This window comes from Arachis hypogaea, chromosome 11, assembly GCF_003086295.3.
Source record: "Arachis hypogaea cultivar Tifrunner chromosome 11, arahy.Tifrunner.gnm2.J5K5, whole genome shotgun sequence".
Classification (NCBI taxonomy): Eukaryota; Viridiplantae; Streptophyta; class Magnoliopsida; order Fabales; family Fabaceae; genus Arachis; species Arachis hypogaea.
Window position 1 is genome coordinate 1,328,843 of NC_092046.1, and position 15,950 is coordinate 1,344,792.

Genomic DNA, 15,950 nt, shown 5'->3' on the forward strand with positions numbered 1-15,950 from the left:
TTAATAAAATTAGGTTTCTTTTTAATTTTTGGGTTGGAGTACATTGAAGTGCAAGGGAATTTTTCGGATTTAAAGTGACCGAAACAACCATTTTAGTTTGTTGGACTGGAAGATACCGTAAAAAATTCCAAAAATTCTTCAATTAGGTATCAAGGATAAAAGTTTATATCACATGACAAAAAAAAAACCCTTTAAAAGAACACTAAAAAAAAGCACCCATAATAGAGAGATATTTCATGGTGTGACTAAGAATGTTGGTGGAAACTCAGGTGTCAGTCGACTTCACGCGAAGTTGATATCTGAGAGTCGTTAGATAATTTGACTGATTTGACTAAATTTTCATCTAACGGCTCTCGGATATCAACTTCACCTGAATTTTCACCAAGAATGTTTCATTCTTTCTGCCCACATAATCCAAAGGTAGAGAGAGTAACCAAGAATCCTCATCCTCATAATTTTCAATTAACATTCTATGAAACTTGAGCCTCAAGAGTATTTTAATTTCCATGTCTAACCTTTGTCTATCATTCACAGACATGTGCCTTGGTCTCTACCTGCTTTTATTCTTTATATGTGACTGAATCACACATAAAAAAGGGTTTCTCTTGACACAAATTTTACTCTAACTCACATGCATCTTAACACTTGTATGCTGTTTAGCTTTCCATTGTTCATAGATAATCACACACATATTAATTATTGTTACTTTGATTTGTTGAAATGGACCTAGATGCCTTGCTTTATATCTCAATTATAAGAACTTTTAAGTTATACGTAACATCATACTATATATCTTGTGGTGTAAGGTTAGCAAAATTGAAACCAAAAACTTATATTTAGTATTTAAATCTCTTACTAAATTGAATTAGGATGAATTAATTTTAAATTATCTAATTATATCTTTTAATTGAATGTATTGCTTTTGAAGTATTAATTGTTGATACCTTTGCATGCAAAGAAACAAACTTACATGTCGTCATTTTCATATATACAGTGAAAACTCAGGTGAAGTCGACTTCACGTGAAGTTGATATTTGAGAGCCGTGAGATAAAAATTTAGTCAATTCAGTCAAATCATCTAACAACTCTCAGATATCAACTTCACGTGAAGTCGACTGCATATGAGTTTTCACCTATATATATAAGAATAAATTCTGAAAATGTTCATTTAAACGATTTATATATCATTTCTATTGGAAACTCGAAAATATTCCAAAGATAACGTGACAATACTCCTCTCTGTTCATGTTGGTGGAGTTCCATCAATCAACAATTCTCTCATGGCTACTAATTACCAGAATTATTTCTTTATTTGGTCAGAAATATATACATTATTATTTTATTTTTATTAAAGAAATATATGCATTATAAATATTAGGGTTATTATTATGACCATATATATATAATAAATTATAAATGTATGCATAAAACCATAAGACTTCTAACCGTTCTAAGGGTTAATTACATTTTAATATGATAAAAAATATGTTTTATATATATATATATATATATATATATATATATATATATATATATATATATATAAACTAAAATTTAAATATGCAAATTACTCTCTGAAAATTAAACTTGAGAATGTCATAACTAAAAAAAAAAAAAAAAACCTTTGATTTGAAAGGTTAATTAAGGGGACAAGAAGACAAGTTTCAGTCTCACTTTAATTCTTTTCTTTTTTCTTCACCTTATTATATTTATATATGTGTTTGTTGCATATCATTATAGTATCTTGCAATGCAAACCATGAAATCTAAAGCTTCACATTAGGACACTCTCACTGGCCAGTTTTTTTTTTTTTTTTTTTATGACAAATTGTAATATAATATTACGGAAAACACAACAGATTAGGCTGCCACTTCATCACCAACTCACTTTTTCAATAATCCTCATATATCAAATCAAATCCCTAACTATGATCACTTATTGTAAAGAGTTAAGTATTATGTAAATTTTTTTTTTTTTCAAGTTACATCAGGTGAAGTTCGAATTCGAGACTTTTAGATGGGAGATAGACATATACTATCTGAATTAGAATTTGTCGATAATTATATATACGATTATATATCTAACTTTGACCTATACAAATTTTAGATATATACACAATATTCAATAATACTTTTAACTCTCAATGACATTTTTTTTTATATAATTTTGTATTATGGGTATCTCAAATATCAACCCTAGAAAACAAGTTCAAAAGGTGAAGGTTGAACGTTTGAAATATGAAATTTAAAAAATGGGTAATTCAATTAAGTTGAATCGGATAAATTTTAATACCATGCATATTTGATTTGAATTAATTGTTAAATCTAATTCAATTTTAAAAATGAGTTCAAAAAATAATGATTACCTCACATAAACACTATATAGAAAACATATTCTTGATCGATGCTGCACTTGTAATAATTTTTCTTTACTTGTTAGATCATACAAGATTATTTGATTAAATAGATTTTTGATGACTAAAATATCAACAAACACTGATTAGTGTATATAAAACAATCATAAACTCAATACATAACATTGTACTTTGTTATGTTTATTACTACGAATCACTTGAAATTACTTTTGGTTTTTATAATGTTAATCCTAGCAGCTTTACAATATACATAACTAATAAAGACTATATATATATAAAATCTTATCCTATTTAGTAGTATCAACTAGAGTAGTTATTTCATATATCATTCTAACTATGTATATAGAGTTATTTTTGGTTTTGAGAACGTGATAAAATAAAATACTGAAAATAAAACACAAAAAATAGATATATAAAAATTAATATTTTTATTTTTTTCATTTAAAAAATTAAAAAATATATATAATTATAAAAAATTAATAAAAATAGTGAAAAAAAATAAAAAATAAATTAAATCTCTTGTTAATATTTTTGTGTTTTTTTTTATTAAAATAGATACAAAATACATAAATTTAATATCTTTATCTATGTCTCATATACTAAATACGATTTTGTGTCTCTGTATTTTTATCTCGGTGTGCTGTAAACAAATACAATCTATTAGGAGACAATAATAATGCACCCAACTAAATGCACCATTCTTTATCTTTATTTATTTATTTTTATTTTTAAAGTTAATAATACTACACTTCTCATAATAAAATTTCATTATTATTGGAGTGATGGAAGTGCTCGAGAATTTTAATAAAAGCACTCTCTCAATAGAAATATATAAAAATAATATAGGCAATCAAGTTTGGCGTATTCTACCTATTATCTGAATTAAATAACCATCATTTTGTTTTTTTTTTTTTATATCAATATCAATTAATTATAAACATATTGTTCTTACATAATTAAAATAATGTTCCAACTAAGGACATAAGCTATGATGAAAAATCATCGCCGGCCCACCAATTAAAAAAAGAAAAGATTTACTAAAATGATGTGATGATCACTGATCAGTGATCAAGAATACATCACCAAATCTCTATGTATGTTTATCCCTATTTTTAAATATTTTGCCAACTTGAGGAATAATATATATTTGTTAAGTCTTGATAATGATGTGCTAGCTACATTTTTTTTTCCTTTTATTTCTTTTATTTTTTACTTTGATCAACTTCGTTGAGGATATATGTAAGTGAAAACATATTTGTAAACGAATTTAAAAATATAGAAAATTTAAATATTTAAGCCGTACAATTTGTACTTCTATAAGTATAATATTTCTAAATTATTTTCAAAAACAATTTTTTATTTATTTATTAATGTTAGTGTTAATATTTTCACAAAAGTTGACTTATTAAAATTTGAACTTACATCATCTTCTTCATATAAGGTTAAGATTGTTTACCTCCTCAACTATTTCTTAGTCAGTGTTCAATTATTTAAAGACTTTAAATAAAGTGTCTATTTCTGAATTATTAATTACGGAAATATTTAGTAACCAAAGAAAATTAGTCAAAAACAGTCATAACTTGTCTTATTTAGCATTTATTAATTGTTGCGACAATTAATAAATACTAAATAAGACAAATTCTAGCTGTATTTTTTGTCTTCCTAGCATTATCCAATTAATTAACGGAGTATAGTGCAAATAATGAGTCACAAACATAGAAAATATCGAAAATAAAACTTGCTTCCACACTTATCTTTGCTGAGCAATAACAAAATTTTTGTGTCACTATTCAGTGAAAAAAAAATCAGATTGCTGATGACAGCCAATTAATTGCATAAAGAAATATTTAGTTCATATATTTTTGTATTGGATATTAATATGTATGTTATGTTAACTCATTTTATTTATCTTTAAATAAAGTGTATTTTTTTATTGAAGAGTGTTAGGAGGCCAACAAGTTTTATAATTTATAGCCATTAATTAGTCATTATTAATATTTTTAATAGTGTGAGATTACATTCAATAGTGTGACATTACTCACTTTTCTTTTTTCTAGTTAAGTACTGACAAAATTTTAATAAAAATGCTGGCTTTCTAAATTTTCTCTTTTTTATTTCTAATTTTATAATTTATAAATTCAATTCTTACTATCAATACTTATAAATACTCAAAGAAGATATGACTTAGTCACTTAACCCTAAATGACCTGTATCAAACCTACTTACATAAAGGTTTTCTTAAAAATAAAATTAAAAAAAATATTTTTTATCTAAGGATCTGTTATTAACCAATAAATTATTGCACATATGAAATAAAATTCAAATTTTAAATACTTATTTAAACGAACGAGTAAACTTATTAGTCGACCATATTGATGAATAAAAAGCACATTTGATGACAATAATATGCGTTGGGCGGTTTAGACTTACATGGAAGCAGCAGAACACAACAAATGCAAACAGAAAGTATTCACAGTTTTGATGATTTGGATTTGGACTCCAAAGTCCAAATTAGTGATTTGATGATTCCTCCAACCCCACCTATACTGGGGCTTTATCAAACGTGCTTTTAAGATAAGAAAGTGACTAAAATGAATCATTCTTTTGAAATTTTTGACACAACTTGCCTAGGATTGATGGATACACATTATTATTATTATTATTATTATTATTATTATTATTATTATTATTATTATTATTAAAGACATTCAATTTGTTATGTTTTAATTATACAATATTAGTTTCTAAATTCATCTTATTGAAATTCGACAAAATTTTACGTTGACTATAAAAAATCTAACAGAACAGGCTGAGTTCATTTATGTAACTATATAACAAAAGATTTAATACGTAAATATCAAAACTAAATCTATTATCAAATAGCTTATAATCAAGAACACCAATTGTGAGGTATAACATTGATTTATAAAAAATTAAGAGTCTTATGAAACTTTCTTGGAAAATAAAGTAAGATTCCACCTTAGCTGGATTATTATTGAGCAAGCACAATCATCCTTATTGTAAGTTTTAGAATCAATAAAGATATTGTCCACAAATTAAAAGTTGTATGTTTCAAGAAACTCTAGAAAATGGATAACTAACCAGATTTTACAAGTTTATCCTTAAAATGAATTGGTAACACAATCATGGGGAAATGGAAACTAGAAATCAGGACCCCTTATCCCAGTCACTAGTTATGCATCAAAGTTTAGAGCTGAGAATAAATGTAGATTGAAGGAGCAAACAAATTAAGAACAAAAAGGGAAAGACATTTTCATTATATACATAAGCTTCATTTCAAGATTTTAATCCTACATATTATTTATCAGACAACACAAAGTGATTTGAGAAAAGAAGAAATGAAATCATAAGATCAAACTACAAGCAATTCTACTTGGCCTACCACTTGGCTGATACCAAGCATATTTACATCAGTTCTTCATCCTACCCTCACTCCCAAACACTAAAAACACTCATCCTCTTCATCCATATATATCATCAAACCATAACACTATCCTAGCAAACCCTTCATTCCCGGAAAACCTATAAAAGCCTTATTCTTCATTCTATAGTCACTCTATCAGAACAAAGTATATAAGCTCAAGTTCAAAACTGGCACGACGTACCAAGCCTCTGCCTCTGTCTTTGACCTAAGGTAATGGATTTCCTCCTCGCAAATGCCGGATACAGCAGATCTACAAACTTCTCCAGAAACATAGTCCATTCATCCTCAGTCATATCAACCAACTTCACAAAGCTTATGCTTGCAGGAAGCTGCTCATTGGCACTCCTATGACCAGATGATGTATTTGCAAAATAGGCATCAGTATCGGATTTCCCTCCAAAGTATGTCTGATGTTTCTGGCTTGCCTCGCTTAGCATGGTGTTCTTCAGTGACACAGAAAGTTTTGAAACGGGTGGGATATTTCCGTCATGGGTAGGATTGGCAGGACCTTCAGGATATTCGCCATCACTGCCCTCTTCTCCCTCTTCAATGCTCTCATCCAGTTTCGAGAGGGGGCTGCGAGCATACCCATTTCCAAAAATGGGTTTAGGTGATCTTGTTAAAGGATCATCCATGGCCATCTTTGGATTGAAATCAGACCCAGCTTCATCACAGTCTATATCAAACTGGAAGTAGTCTTCTCCCAAGTCAGTCCTCGGGGAGGGAGACAGTTCTTCCCTCTCCACCAGCATCTTCCTTGCCTCCAAACAAACAACCTCCAACTCACTGGGTTCCTCCTCACCACTGCGAAATTCCCTAGTCATCATCTCACCAATTTCAGCAAGACACAGACCAAAAGCAGCTGCTTCCTTGAGGAAAATGGTGCAGAGTACTAAGACCCGAAGACACGCCTCTCGGATCATGGGAAGTTCAGCACGTAGCATGTCACAATCTTGAGCAGGATCCAGCTTCGCAATGTAAGAAAGTTCGTCCTCAGAGAAAGGAATTGAAGCCTGAGGCCAATGAATCCATTCAAAATAAGGATCCTCCAAAGCTTCTGGTAGGCAAAGACCATGATCAATGGGAATTAAATCTACTTGATCAAAACTCCCAAGCTTTCTAACTAACAAATTGCCAGCATGCCTATCTGTATTAAGAATCCTAATGTCTAATATCCCTATACGGTGCACAGCAGCGACTGGGAAGCTTGATGTCCCGTGGTCGCTTGCATCATAGTCATGAGGTATGAACTGCTGGAAAGAGGCAATCTTGCTAACCAGCTTTTTCCTTTGAGTGTTGTTCCCATTGACCCCGTCATTGACGTTAAAAATTGAGTGAGTTATCTTCACCAAGGCAGTGGGAGGCACATTTGCAAAATGTTCATAGTCAAGAAGATAAGCAGCAACCTCCCTGAACCCTGTTTCCCCCACCCGAACCGAGCGCTTCAGACCTGGTTGTCCAAGAGCTTTACCAACAAAACCTTTCGGATTGTTTGGGGCAAAAGGCTCCTCATCAGTTGGTTTCACAATTGCTGCATTCTCACCACGGCTATTCAGGAAATAGTAAGCACCCCCAAGCCCACTATGAACAGGAATTGGATCTGCCCCCATCTTAATTGCCTTCACAACGTCTTTGACCATATCTTTCATCCTATTAAGGTGATTTGACTGCCCCAATATCTCAATAATCCCACTCTTGTCCCTTTGCTGCATATCGCGTCCGGTAGGTGACAAGCACGGTGTGGATGAGCTCCTATGAATAAGATTCCTTGTGAGAAGAAGGGGCGAATCTTTCCGTACAGCACTAAGGTCGTTCTTCAAGACCAAATCCCCAAATGTTAGTGAGCTCTGTTCAGTAGGCACATTAAGGGCAACCTGCAGCCTCCTCTTCACAGTATGTGCATTGTCACCTCGATCCAATTCCATGCTCAGGACACACCCGGTATCGGTTTGCACAAAAACCCTTCTCCTCCCAGCAGGTTGCTTCTCTCCTTCAATGCTCTTGTTCCCCCCACGGTACTCCGTGCTTAAAGGGCTCCTCATCACTGCCACAGCCATCTGGGTTTGAATTGGGCTGTCCAATTTACTAGACATGAACCGTGGTTGACGGCTGAGATCAGACAGTTTTCACAGACGGCGACAGAGCTGGCAGCGATGGAAGAAAGCTTCTTCCCTCGCAGTAGTTGCCAAGAACTCCAAAGCCAACGGCGATTTTGAGGGACCGATCTCTTGTTCCCCAACAATCATTAATTGGAAGGGAATTTGATCCAAATATCAGCACAGATCCAGAGTTGAACAAAATGGAGATAGATTCTAGCTGGTTTTCTACATTGAAGCCATCATCATTATCCCCACATGGAAGAACAATAAATCTGCAGATAATAATACCAATATTTTCCATCATAATTCATAACAACATAATAAATATTACAAACAGAAAATCAAACTTGGTTCATACATGAATGAGCTTATATTAATATCAAAGGCTTCTTGATTGCTTATTTCTATTGCCACACACGGTCCTATATGGAAACTATTCACAAAATCCCAATTCCTAACATAGAAACACAGATCCAGACTCAGCAAACTCATGCTTCCTAAAATTCACTTTCATAATCACAAATTAAAAAATTAAGCATTTCATGCACAAATTTTGTGCCTTTTTTTCTTCTCTTTTGTCAAGCTGCCGAGCATTAAAATTTAATAAATTCTTTTTAAAAATGAATAAATTAAAACAAACCTGAAAACCGATAAGCATTTGAATGAAATATTAAAGAAACAAAAGGAAAAGATGCAAGATTTATCAAACACTCAAAAGAATAAACACAAAATTGACGCTAAATAAAAGAAAGCTTCCAAAATCGAAACCATAAAATTGAGCTGAGAAAAATATAAAAAAAAAAAGGATCGAAGAAATCGAAAGGGAAAAAGAAAGAACTGCGAAGAAATTATTATTATTTACCACATGATGATGATTATTGTTGTTGCCATTTGGGGATCGAATCGGAAGAAGAAGAAGAAGAAGAAGAAGAAGAAGAAGAAGAGCGAGTTGTGTGTGTGTTAGGGGGAAATGACTCGTTCCGAGTTAACTCGGAGGAGAAGGAAGGGTTTGATTAAAATTCACAACATAAATTCAGAAAAAGAAGAAAACCCTTTCTCTCTCTTTTTATATTTACGTGTGAGTCATGGTTTTATTCTTCTTTTTCTATTCAGTGATTTTTGGTTCCTCGTTGCTCAGAACGTTCTTTAACTCAAACGGGTTCATGAATCATTGACTCGTGGCTCGAAAACTAACCACGGTTAAAATTAACCCTCAGTCTCTCTCTCTCTCTTACTCATTCTTTTTTCTGTGATGAAAGACACGCACTATTTATGTTTTCTTCTGACATATTGGATTCGGCCACGTGTGCTGTAAATATTTAATGGGGTCTTAATTATTGAATATGAATTTTTGTCTTAAAATTAAGCAAGCTTAACAGGTTAAGAAGCAAAAAGCCAAAAACATATTTTAATTGTGCATTGTGAAATTTTATATTGGTAAAAGAATTACTAATTTATAATCAGTCTTCACATTTATTGATATGTAATTAAATATTCTCTTACATCCACTAATTTAAAAACAGTCTTTATATTCAATGATACGTAATTAAATATTTATATTTTATAGAAAAAATATTTTTTTTGTATATTTATAGTATTAACAAATGGCAAGCTAAAATTTACTAATTTAACATAATTAGGCTCAATATATATATTTTTCCAAAGTAATTGATATAGTTTTAAAATTTTACTTTGTTAAGAAAAGGCACTACTTTTATATTTTTTTTATTTTCAAATTCCAATCTTAAATAAGAATCTGTTACATTCCTTAACTCTTTCTTTCCTTGACCTAGATTTATTAAGTTAAGAAAAAAGAAAAAAAAATAATAAGTACGCTCTTTTTTACTTGCATGGTTTCTCTCTCTACGATCAAACGTGAGAAGAATAGTCTAGAATATGAGATCAGATACCGCTGATCCTGAAGAAAGGAGAGATCAGAACCGTCTAACATGATGACGTGGCGAAAACGGATTGGACAGTGACGTGTCATTGTGTCACGGTCAAAGGGAGCAATGTCAGCGAATGAATGGGGCGCTTTATCGCAATTATTGGGGCCCATTCCCGTAGAGTGATCATCGTTGAGTAATCCTGTGAGCGCGCACAGCTTAATGGCCAATGGATTCGCGCCATGTGAAATTCCTATAGTACCCTGACAACCTTGGAATTTCCTCCTACTCACTGAATTTGGGGTAATTTATTTAGAATTTTTGCTAACTTATGTCTTAAAAAGGCATAAGTTAAGTATATTATAAATTTTTTTTTTATAAAAATCTTATAAAATTATTATTTTTATGTTTTGAATGTATTAAATACATTAAAAATATTTAAAAAATTTTATTATTATATTTTTAAAATGTGCTTTTAGAATATAAATTAGTTAAATCTATTTATTTTTTATAGTGGTTTTTCAACTATTATTTTGACAAATTAGATCTCAAAATGTAACAAAACAAATCAGTAAGTTTATAAATTAGTAGTTAACAGACCGATTTAATTTAATCACTAATGAAAGAGTATTTTGTTAATACATATGGAATCAATTAATAGTAAAAGAATTAGTTGTTGAAATATCACAAGTTTAAAAAATATTATTAAGAATCAATCAAGTTGTTATAATAGAAATATCATTATCATTCATTTATTTTAGTTATTTAATTTTTAGATAAACTACTTAGATAATACTCAAAAATTTATATTATTAACAAAAAAATAATCTCAAAAAATACAAACAGTTCCTGCAAAATTAAAAAACATGACAATATCAGGACATAATCATTGTTTACCGCATGTTCCTTGATTTATAGGAATGGTACAATTTCTGTCATAACTGTAGAACAGGTAGAACAGAAGTGTAATAATAACAGGACAATCTAATTTAACGAGGAATGCTAGGGGCAGCAACTTTTATGACTTTTGTGATTTGTAGCCATCAAATAGCCATCAATGATGGTTTTAATGGTGTGAGATTGGTGTGAGATTTCATCCAATGGCTCACTTTTCTTTGCTAGTTACATGCTGGCTAGAATTTAACAAAGTTGCTGCCCCTAGACTTTTCCTTAATTTAATATCGGAATTTAGTTAGTATATCTGTCACATTTATTTATGATCTGTACCGTTATATAAATACAAAAATGTCACTCATACACAAAGATTAAAATGAATAAAGATAATTTTCAACAATTAAACTATTGATAATCCAAAAAACCCAGAAGAGTTGGTCAAGTAACTGATCTTTGAGAAAGCCTAATGCCCTAATGCATTGGTAGTATTAAATTGACCTCTGTTTTTCTTATCGGTCTTTTAGTTAACCCTTTTTTGGGCTGTAAATTAACTCTCTTTTAGAGTCAAAGTAGTAACCCAGTCTCATGAAAGAGAATCCATGACCCAAGAAAGCAGAACATGGTAGGCCCATTTGTGACCATGACCCAAAAAAGAAAAGAAGCAAGAAATAAGTTTACCAAAAAAAATAGACACACAAGTACATAACTATCTTGTAAATGAATTTTTTGCATTTAATTTCTTCAAAATATAAATGTCAAGATAGGGAAAGAGGGGCTCATAAAAAAAAATCTAATTAAATGTCAAATGCTTCCAATTTGGGGCACAAAGTATGGTTGATACTTCATTTGGTAATTGGTATCACCAAGCCCCCTCTACATTAGAAAGATGAAAATCTATATACTCAGCACAAATGAATTTTCTTAATGTTGATATTGAATTCTAATGAACTAGAATTAGAGCTCAAGTTTTCAAAAAACACTTATAAAACTAAACCTCTGGAGTGCAAGAGAGTGTTTTGGCTTTCTCAACAGCTTCAACATAATAATACAGTCTCCAAAGTGTAGCATTATCCTGCAGAATATGTAACATAACATAATAAGCAACTTATAATGTAAATCATGATCATAATCCATAACCCAAATTACACTAAGTCACTAAGCAATATAACAATGGAACCAAGAAATATATCATCATATCATAATCCCAATTGTAGTACCTCTTTTTCCAGATCAACAAAGATTTTATCACAATTTGGTTGTTCTGTAGGCCTACTTCGACAAATTATCTCAGCGATTCGGTCAAGATTTTTTGCTGGTAGTTTCTGAATCATTCTCTGAAGCTGTTGCCTCTCCCCAAGGGTCATGGGCCTGTAAGTTTTAGAATTATGCAGATTTTTTTTCCGTTGGAGGGGGGAGGGGGGACTATAGTTCATAACCACCACAAAGGACAAATAAGTTTGATATGATAGCAGTTACAAAATACGCTAGAAGCTCTGTTTAGGTGAAGAATCAAAGGTGGAAAGAGGATTCCTCACTACTTTTCTCATTCAAGGCCATGCATGAGACTTTAATCTCAAGTTCCAGAGTAAAGTATGTTCACCATTTATCAAAATCCAATGCCAATTTACATTTGGGATTGATAAGGTGGTGAAAGGTGGACACTTGAGATTTCAAGCCAACAATGCATTCGTGAGAGAAACAGCAGAAAAGTTCACCATTGATATATTTATCTCACTTGTTATATTAAGATTTATTGCAATATTATGTCAATGTCAACTTATCAGGAGACATAATAAAGCATGCAAGAATCAGCATTCTTCACATATTGACATAGAGTATCACAGCATACCTGCACTTCGACGTTACAGCATCAAGTAGTACCTCCAGTTGTTTTTCCATGTATTCCAACTAAAAGTCAACAATAAACACCAATTAGATACATGCATTACATGCTTGCACTATATATAATACAAACATCACATGACAAATGCAATGAATTTGACACAGAAATCTAAAAGCTAAAAGAAGACGATCAATATTAGACACAGAATTTTCAAGAATTACTGTTCCATTCAGTTCATTTGCACAGTTCTTCACCATCTCCTGAACCTCGACACTGTCATTCTCTAATAGAAACTGGAGATCATCATTCACCTAAGTGTTAAAAGGGATGAAGGAAAAAATTAGTTTCTAGCGCAATTCTTGAGCACATTAGTACACTAAATTACAGACACATGTTAATTAGAATCTTAATGAAAATGATACCTCTTACCTCTGTACTGCATGTGGGATTGACATCACTAAATTGTTCATGGAGGCTAGCTGAAGAGGGTGGTGATAAGATCTTGGACTTTTTACAAGGAATATGCTGAGCATTGTTTGATGCAACAGCTGTATGATCCAGCGTCTGTTTTTTACTTCTTTGTTTAGATTGCAATTGATGTATAGCAAAAACAGGGTCTACCACCTGCGTTTTCGGTTGACAATCAGTAACGTACCCAAACTCCTTAAATAATCAAGACAGCAACTCAGCAGGTATGCAATGTATCGATAGAAGCAGCTTCAAAACATGCATCAATATCGTTTTTGTATCAATATTCAATGTTGTTGGTAAATATCTAAATTTCTATATGAAAAATTGTAGAGCTTATGCGATGAACATTCTTGGTAATATCATATCATCAATGGGTCTTATTTAATTATTTTAATTACAACCAGAACAGATTCAAGCTGCATGATATACCTCATCAACTTCGGACGAAAGAGTAGTGACACTCTGTCTGAGCAGTGATCTTAATCTGTCCTTTTTCAGGTCTGAAAGTCCAGCTCCAATGCCGTCACTGAACAATTCCCCGGAACAATTGCCATTGCTATCAACTGCATTGTTCTCTTTTCCTTCTCCACACTTATTTTGAGGCACCTCGGACGCATCAGTAGCAACAGACAAAACATCCTCATCTTGTGACAACAAATTAACAACTTCAGAAGAATAATAACCAAAGTAATCAGGTCCTACTCTTTCATGGCCACCCAAACTTTTCGACGCTTCCGACATTGCTAAAATAATGAATCACAGAAACTGATAACTGCAATTAGCCACCACAAGACACAAGACTAGTTAAATTAACAGAAATGATGAGTAACTAATGAACCTTGAGGAAACCTCTCCACAAAATAATTTAAAAGCTAAAATTAGACAGAGAAAAGAGTGGTTTACGTAATCAATTTGTTACAAAAAATTGATCATACTCTGGCACAAGTTTCTTCAAGTGTGAGCATTCTCATCAAACACAATATTCTTGAAAGATCCATAAACTCGTCGCAGCTCATTGAGAAAAAGCTTTTGTTCTTATTGTTAAGCATGTCCAATCACGCAAACTTGGATCTGCATCAAGCACAATCAATCTAGCTTATGTTAGTATAATCAAACAACTTAAGAAACGCTATCAAAATGAAACCCTAAATTTCCAAATTGATAAATGGTTTTACATGTGTACGGACTGATTTGAGAAACATTTTTCCGCCGCCGTTCCTGTTGGCTGTTGTCACTTTCGCCGCCGTCGCCACCACCGCCAAGTCCTGATGTTGCTTTTGGTGCGAAGAGAAAGAAGAAAGAGAGTTTTCTCTTTCTTTTTTTTTTCTAAAGGCGGTTTCAAAATTTAATTTTATCGTTTTTTTATGAGAGAATATTTGATTGGGCTGGGCCGTTGACCTAATCTCTTCTTTTTTTTTAATTTTTGAAACTAAAGAGATTACAAGTGTATGACAAAAAGAAAAGAATTACAAGTGGCTTCTAGTTTTTGATACTGATATGAGATATTAAAAATAAGATTAAAAAAATAAAGATATAAAACTTAGTATTTTTATATTTATTTGATAATAAATTAAAATAAATTATGAAAGTTTAATTTACTCTTTTTTTTCATATAAAAAATTTGAAGAGAAAAATATAATGATAAAAAACATAATTATAAAAAATTAATGAGAATAATAAAAAAAATAATTATATTTTTTGTTAGTATCTTTGCGTCTTTTTTAACAGGAAGTACCTTCCTATCAAAAAGAATCTTCTTATTAAAAAATATAAAGTATACTATTTTAATATCTTTGAACATAATAATATAAGTTTGTATCTCTATCTCAATATATAAACAAATGCAGCCATAAGGCCTTTTTATAACTCCTCACATGGTTTTGCAAAATTTTTTTTTTTTTTGGTAGTGGTCAAGACGCTTTTTAATTTTCATATGGAGGGGGAATGGAGTAGGACGCAAATATGGAGTGCATATGTATTTTACCAGGGTGTAGTGTTAGGGGAGAAGAAATCGGACGGTGTGAGTTGAAACTGCCCAATCAGACAGTCTGATTTGAGGGTGACAACACAGACGGTCCAAGTTGTGTCATTTCTGCCACGTGTTGCGCATGCCAAGCTCCCCAGAATGGTGCCTCTTAAACCCAACATACCCCCTTCCTGCACCCACTCCCTTCTTCCGAAATCAGTTTCTCCTTCAACCCACCAGCAGCCATTCTCTCTTCTTCTTCTTTGTTTAGCAGCTTCTTCTTCTTTTAGGTGCATGAAAAAAAAATTACAATACCAAAAAAAACACAAATATAAAGATGTTGATCATCCTAAATTTTATATTGTAAATTATCTCTGCCATCCTGATTATATAAGTTTATTTTTTAAAATTTTTTTATATTTCAGAATTCTAATTATTATTGTTAGAAATTTAATTTTTATTATTATTGTTAGAAATTGAATTTAGGAATATATATGTGACAGAAATATTATTATTGTTAGAAATTTAGAAATATATGTTTAAATAATAGTTAGAAATATATATGTTTAGATGTAGTTTGTTATAGAATATTTTAGAAGTTTTTTGTAATAATTTTAGAAATTATAATTAATTAATTAACTTTTATAATTAATTTTAGAAATTATAATTTTAGAAATTATAATAATTTTTTGTAAAAATAAATAAACTAAATTGGTGTAAACTTTTTTGTAATAATGTTGGGAATTTTGATTAATAATTAGGTTTTGTAAAATATAATATATTTATTTTTTGGTAATATTTATTTGTTTATTGTTAGCTTTTTAACTGACATAAATATATTATTGTAGTTAAAATTTTAATAATAAAATGGGACATTATTAGTTAAATAAGAATTGGATTTATCTGTTAGTTATTATTATTAATAATAAGTTAGAAATTATAGTTAGTGATATAGGAATTATTATCCGATAA

The 15,950-nt window shown here is 31.1% G+C and overlaps 2 protein-coding genes across 3 annotated transcripts; both read right to left on the bottom strand.

Moving 5' to 3' along the window:
- Nucleotides 1-5,622: 5,622 nt before the first annotated feature.
- Nucleotides 5,623-9,164, bottom strand: LOC112719744 (phosphatidylinositol 4-kinase gamma 5). The gene is made up of 2 exons (XM_025770420.3): nt 8,781-9,164; nt 5,623-8,190 (listed from the first exon to the last, which is right to left on the bottom strand). Exon 2 carries the CDS (start codon nt 7,910-7,912, stop codon nt 5,981-5,983), a length of 1,932 nt encoding a protein of 643 aa, XP_025626205.1. The 5' UTR covers nt 7,913-8,190; nt 8,781-9,164; the 3' UTR covers nt 5,623-5,980.
- A 2,241-nt stretch (nt 9,165-11,405) lies between these two features.
- On the bottom strand, nt 11,406-14,346 carry LOC112719745 (uncharacterized). 2 transcript variants are annotated; one of them, XM_025770422.2, is made up of 8 exons: nt 14,188-14,346; nt 13,948-14,083; nt 13,442-13,784; nt 12,971-13,165; nt 12,763-12,852; nt 12,548-12,606; nt 11,916-12,066; nt 11,406-11,770 (listed from the first exon to the last, which is right to left on the bottom strand). In XM_025770422.2, exons 3-8 carry the CDS (start codon nt 13,751-13,753, stop codon nt 11,687-11,689), a joined length of 891 nt encoding a protein of 296 aa, XP_025626207.1. In that variant the 5' UTR covers nt 13,754-13,784; nt 13,948-14,083; nt 14,188-14,346; the 3' UTR covers nt 11,406-11,686. The 2 variants fall into 2 exon arrangements, with proteins under 2 accessions (XP_025626207.1, XP_025626206.1); XM_025770421.2 differs by having other exon boundaries at nt 13,916-14,083.
- Nucleotides 14,347-15,950: the final 1,604 nt, after the last annotated feature.